The 6336-nt window shown below is 59.2% G+C and overlaps 1 protein-coding gene across 1 annotated transcript; it reads left to right on the forward strand.

Annotated features, from left to right (window-relative positions):
- The first annotated feature begins 1490 nt into the window (after nucleotides 1-1490).
- dusp6 (dual specificity phosphatase 6) lies at nucleotides 1491-4864 on the forward strand. Its single transcript, XM_068313826.1, has 3 exons — nucleotides 1491-2228; nucleotides 2306-2740; nucleotides 3651-4864. The coding sequence occupies exons 1-3, from the start codon at nucleotides 1829-1831 to the stop codon at nucleotides 3962-3964; spliced, it is 1149 nt and encodes a 382-aa protein (XP_068169927.1). The 5' UTR covers nucleotides 1491-1828; the 3' UTR covers nucleotides 3965-4864.
- Nucleotides 4865-6336: the final 1472 nt, after the last annotated feature.

The raw sequence follows: 6336 nt of genomic DNA on the forward strand, positions 1-6336 counted from the left end.
GTGTGTGTGTCTGTGTGTGTGTGTGTGTGTGTGTGTGTGTGTGTGTGTGTGTGTGTGTGTGTGTACAACATAAACATTTCAGTTGACACAACACACCTGTCAGACAGTAGAAACATTGGAATCATGAGGAGCAGCAGAGGTGCCCAATCAGAGATGAGGCCCCGCCCCCCACCTTTAACTACAGGAAGTGTGTGTGTGTGTCTATGTGTGTGTGTGAGTGTGTGTGTGTGTGTGTGTGTGTGTGTGTGTGTGTGTGTGAGTGTATCTGTGTCTTTGTCTGCAGACAAAGGAGCCCCCCCCTCCGTCTGAGACGAGCCGGGGGCAAACAGGAGGGAGCAGATTGGGAAGCGGCCGCGGGGGGGGGGGGGGGGGGGGGCTTGGAAAGGGGTCCTCGATGCCCTCAGCAGGTGCTGGGGGGTTAAAGGAGGCGGGGCCTTTTGTCACCTGGTGGCTGTCACCTGGTCCATCTTCAGTCTGACTCCGCCCACTGGGAGACGCGGACCAATGGAAACACAGATGGGGAAGGGAGGGGCAGAAGCTGTTTAGCATTCAGCTGGATGCTTTTGGGAGAGGGCAATGAGGGCAGTTAGAGGGTTGGGGGGCATCGAGGGCAGTTGGGGCGGGGGGGGGCGGAGAGGGGGGGGGGGGTCCGGCAGCCGATCGTCCCGTTAACGTGAAACACGTGACTGACTCTCGTGGACACGTGACCAGGAACTGTTTACCGGGTGAATCATGACTTCTTGTGGGGGGGGGGGGATCAAAACGAACAGGATCCGTTACCGGTGAGTCATCACGGCGGGGGGGTGCGACCCAAAACCTGCGAAGAACTCAGGTGAACCGGATACACCTGTGGGGAGGTGTCTTTCCTCTGGCCCCGCCCCTCCCCCGCAGCAACACCCGTGACCAGCGTGACGGGCTGGTGTGTGTGTGTAGGGGGGGTCATGCGTGTGGATCAATGTTCACCACCCCGTCAGAACCCGCTGAACCAGAGCCAGGAGAACCCCCCACCCCCCCGGAGCGAACAGCGTTCTGAATGATTCCTGAATTTATTTATTTCTGAATGAAGCGGGAACCCCCGGTGTCGGTTCGGTGTCGGTTCGACCCACGGACCCGCATCACGCAAGTCCGTTTGTACCGACAAACACGACCCCCCCCCCCGCTGTTTTCATTCGTTCATGTTTTTATTGGAGCCTGAATGAATGGTTTCTGAGCGGTCTGTGGGTGAAGCCCGCCCCTTGCCCCCCCTCAAACCCCCCCTGCCCCCTCCCTCACTGCCCCCCCCCCTTCCTTCCTCTGCTCCTCTGTTTGTTCCTCTCTTGATCCGGAGCGGAAATTCCTGTCCCGTTTTTTGTGAATGACAAACTCATTAACTATTCACCAGCGCGCGCCGCTCCATCCGGCCCCCGTTTCCATGGCGACCGCCGCTCGGACGGCTCTGATTGGTTGGGGGCGGCTCTCACGTCTCCGGTGAAGCGCCTCCCCGGTCGTTGCCATTCACAGCCCGGCGCAGCGGAGCGCACATCCAACCGGAGCGCACATCCAACCGGAGCGCACATCCAACCGGAGCGCACATCCAACCGGAGAGCGACCGACCGGAACCCGGTACCACCGGAGCCGCTCGGAGGACGTCAATCCAGGGACGACCGTTTGGAGTTACCGGTGCCGGTGTTGAGGACCGGACGCATGAATGACGGCGCGCGCGGCCCACAGTCGGTGAATCTGTGACGGACACGCGCACCGGAGCTGAATGACTTTCGGGTTTCTATTTTAACGCATTACCGGGAGCCCCCCCTCCTCCAGCTTCTTTTTGCCCCCCTCCCGCCTATAAATGCTCGACAAGCTGAAGCCCGTCGTCCCGGTGGAGTCGGTCATGGCGGTCGGTAAGTCGGTGTTGTGGCTGCGGGAGCAGCTGCGGACCCGCACCGGGCTGCTGCTGATGGACTGCCGGGCCCACGAGCTCTACGAGTCGGCCCACGTCGAGTCTGCGATCAGCGTGGCGCTACCGGGACTCATGCTCCGCCGCCTCCGGAGGGGCAACCTGCCGGTGCGCGCGCTGCTGTCCGACCGGGACGACCGGGACGAGTTCGTGCGGAGGTGCGAGACCGACACGATCGTCCTGTACGACGAGGCGAGCCGCGAGTGGAACGAGAACGTGGATGGGGGGTCGGTGCTGGGGCTGCTGCTGCGCCGCATGAAGGACGAGGGCTACCGGGCCTTCTACCTGGAGGGTGAGTCCGGGACCGGCCCGGGACCGGCACGTTTTACCGTCATGTTCCATATTGACCCCCCTTCTGTCTTCTTCCAGGGGGGTTCAGTAGATTCCAGGCTGAGTTCCCCTCCCTCTGCGAAACCAACCTGGACGGCTCCAGCAGCAGCTCCCCCCCCGCGGCGCAGGTGCTCGGCCTGGGGGGGCTGCGCATCAGCTCCGACTCGTCCGACATCGAGTCGGACCTGGACCGGGACCCGGTGAGCGCCACCGACTCGGACGGCTCCCCGCTGGCCAACCCGCCGCCGTCCTTCCCGGTGGAGATCCTGCCGCACCTGTACCTGGGCTGCGCGCGCGACGCGACCAATCAGGACGCGCTGGAGGAGTTCGGCATCAAGTACATCCTGAACGTCACCCCCAACCTGCCCAACCTGTTCGAGCACGCGGGGGGGTTCAAGTACAAGCAGATCCCCATCTCCGACCACTGGAGCCAGAACCTGTCCCAGTTCTTCCCGGAGGCCATCGGCTTCATCGGTGAGTCCGGTACCGGGCCGCGTGACGTCAGCGCGTTGTTGTGGCTCAGCGTGTTCAATTAGGGCAGAACCCTGAAGGGGCAGGGGTATTTAGGGGCATTTAGAGCAGAACCCTGAAGGGGCAGGGGTATTTAGGGGCATTTAGAGCAGAACCTGAAGGGGCATTGGTATTTAGGAGCATTTAGAGCAGAACCCTGAAGGGGCATTGGTATTTAGGGGTATTTAGAGCTGCAGGGGTATTTAGAGGCATTTAGAGCTGGAGGGGCAGGAAGTGGTTGTTGGGACGTTCTGGTGTCCAGATGCCATCAGTCGTTCATGCAGGAACAAGCAGACAGATTGAGGTCATTGTGTGGGGGCAGAACACCCCCCCCAATTGCCCCGTGTACAAAGAGCCGCCCTCAATGGAGGCATCCTGCCCCCTCTGCCGTCCCGGGTCTGGAGTAATTGCAGCACAAAGGGCGACACTGAAACAGGAGAAGGGGGAGAGTGAACAGGGGGGGTAATTTGAGCACAACAGGAAGGAAGTGGCATTGAAAGTAATCTAGGACGTGGCGCTGCCCCCTCCCTCCTCCCCCCGCATTACAAAAGCAGCCATTTACTGCCTTGTTGACATCCTGTTGCCCCTGATGGGGGGTTGGGGGGGCTTGTGACTCCGGCGCCGACACGCCCAAGCGGCGCCGCTGTCAGAGGAACCCCCGGCGAGCGGAAGAGCGCTCTGATTGGCCGCCATCGCCCTTTTTTCCCGGCATTTGAGTTCGGTTCCGTCGTCGTGGCGACGGTCGCTTGGACGATCCCGTCGGGGCGGCGCCCGCGAGGCGAAACAAGCGCCCTAAAAACGCCGTCGGTCCTGTTGTAGAGTTTGTTTGGTGAACTGCCCGCTCCCTCTCTAACTGCCCCTGTTCCCCCCACAGATGAGGCCCGGGGGCAGGAGTGCGGCGTCCTGGTGCACTGCCTGGCGGGCATCAGCCGCTCGGTGACGGTGACGGTGGCGTACCTGATGCACAAGCTGCACCTGTCCATGAACGACGCCTACGACATCGTGAGGACCAAGAAGGCCAACGTGTCGCCCAACTTCAACTTCCTGGGGCAACTGCTGGACTTCGAGCGCACCCTGGGGCTCAACAGCCCCTGTGACAACCGCGTGGCCCCCCCCGGCCCGCAGCTCTACTTCACCACCCCCACCAACCACAACGTGTTCCAGCTGGACCCGCTGGAGTCCACGTGATGCCCCCCCCCGTCACACACTTCCTGTTGCCGGGGGCTGTTACCGGGGGGCGTGACCGCCCCCTGAGGAAACGTCTTTGATGCGTCGCCCGACGCGGGACTGCGCCGCCACGCCAGCACTGGACATGGTTACTGAGGGGGGGCAGCTGCTGCTGCTGACACAACCTCGTTGGACTTGGGGGGGTCTTCTCTCTTCTTAGGCTCCGCCCCTCCGGGGGCGTGGCGTGCCAAAGAGTCGAGGTCGACCCACCGGACTGAGACCCTTTTTAAAAGCTCGTATTGGGGGGGGCTGACCCCCGAGACTCCGGTGCTCGTTCTCCTTCGTCTTCAGTGAAGACTTACCTGTGGGGGGGTTGAGCCCCCCCAGCTTTAACCTGGACTCATTTGACCTTTTGTGGAGTCTTTTCACACATTTCTACGTGGAGGACCTTGACAGGAGTGACCTCTGGGGGGCGCTGACGAGTCTTTCCGTCATATTTACATTTATGTCCGCAGGAAATTTGCATATTGATCCGTTTGTTGAATTGATTACGCCAAAAATCACGTGTTTTTTCTCTGATCCTGTACATGTGTAAATATATTTAACTTCACGTGTGAATTCAGCTGACTGGCCTTGTTTTTGCACCCCCACCCCCCCTAAAATCAGTCACTGGGGTTGTTTGCCTTACTTTGCACCGGACAGACATTCAGCATGAAGTTTTGAATCCGCCGCTCTGGAACTCGCGTGTGTTAAAGGTTAAAGGGTAAAGGTTTGTTCACATCTTCAGGAAAAACTGAGAAACGCAGTTTTTATTTGTTAAGATGAGAGAATAATAATGCCCCCCCCCACTGAAGGTATCCCTGCAAACCCCTCCCACACGAATGTAAAGAATAAGTTATTAATAAATTGATATTTTGTCTACGTTTGGCTGCGTTTTGTGCTTCCTGACAGATGGAGTGGCGTTCTGCTCTGTTGCCGCGGTAACGCAGCCTCACCTGCGGAGCGGTCCGGACTGGACCGACTCACCACCGCCGTGAATCACGAGGCGTCTGGAGCTGATCATTAATCACTTCCTGCCGGCGGCGTCCTGTCACATGATGTTTGTGGAACATTCTGTCCTGATCGTCCACCAATCAGACGACAGCTTCTCCATTCCAGTCATGGGGGGGGGGACACTTACCCGACCGGATTTTCCAGGCTCTGCCTCGAGGCGAGGGCGTCGAGTTCACGCAAACATCGCCTTCGGCACTTCCTGTGGGCAGGGCTTCGGCACAGGCCATCAAAGGGACCGGAGTGTTACCTGATCAGTCACACCTGTAGGGAGCAGGGGGAGGGGCGTCGCTCTCACGCGAGCAGCAACACGCCCCCGGGTTCACCTGAAGGTCAAAGGTCACAGATAAACACTGTTATCTGGCCCTTCAGCCACTTGAACATCCTCCCGCCAGCGGGGGCGGGGGGCAGCAGTATTCTTAGATCGGGCCTCCGTGATGTCACAGCGGCACTCTGACTGACGGGTGGGGGCGGCGGCATGCGTGGCACGTCCAGCGGGGGGTGGGGGGTGCTTCCTGTCTGCGGTGTGACCTTTAGCAGTTTTAAGCCACAGGAAACGACCCCCGCTCGTTTTAGAACAGCCTGGGCAAAGCAGCATACTGGGAGCTGGGGGTGGGGTCAGGGGTCATGTGGTTACAGGTGTAGGACGGGGGGGGGGTTCTCCTGCGGCTGCTTTTATTCCAGGAGAGATATTTCAGGTCCGACTGAAAATGTTTGAAAGGAGAGAACAAAAGAGAAGAACCGACCAATCAGGAGCCAGATCCAGGGTCACAAGACTGCAGCTCCGGTTGGGATCGTGACTCCCCCCGCTTCATGATGAGATGCGGGTGTGTGGGAGGTGTCAGCTTCACAGCAGAACTCCAACCAAAAACCGACCAGGGGGGGGGTTCTGGATGGGTTCTGGATGGGCTCTGGATGGGGGGGCTAAACTCGGGGGGGCTCCTGCTAATCCTCTGCTAACGGCTCTGGTCCCGATTCGCTTGAAGCGACAGCGTGTTGACAGCCCCCCCATCAACCCCCAACCACCTGTCTCATGTCACCCCCCCTCCACATCTATTTCCTGTAGCCCTCACAGATCGAGTTGCAAGTTCCAGAACTGAAAACACACACACACACACACACACACACACACACACACACACACACACACACACACACATACACGCATACATACACACACATACACACACACACACACACACACACACACACACATACACACACACACACACACACACACACACACACACACACACACACACACACACACACACACACACACATACACACACACACACACACACACACACACACACACACACATACACACACACACACACACA

This window comes from Antennarius striatus, chromosome 4 (genome assembly GCF_040054535.1).
Source record: "Antennarius striatus isolate MH-2024 chromosome 4, ASM4005453v1, whole genome shotgun sequence".
NCBI lineage: Eukaryota > Metazoa > Chordata > Actinopteri > Lophiiformes > Antennariidae > Antennarius > Antennarius striatus.

Bases quoted from the DNA above. Each gene is read 5' to 3' on its own strand.
- dusp6 (XM_068313826.1), top strand. From the start codon at position 1,829: ATGCTCGACAAGCTGAAGCCCGTCGTCCCGGTGGAGTCGGTCATGGCG. The intron at 2,229-2,305 runs GTGAGTCCGGGA...GTCTTCTTCCAG, and splicing joins CCGGGCCTTCTACCTGGAGG to GGGGGTTCAGTAGATTCCAG. The intron at 2,741-3,650 runs GTGAGTCCGGTA...TTCCCCCCACAG, and splicing joins GGAGGCCATCGGCTTCATCG to ATGAGGCCCGGGGGCAGGAG.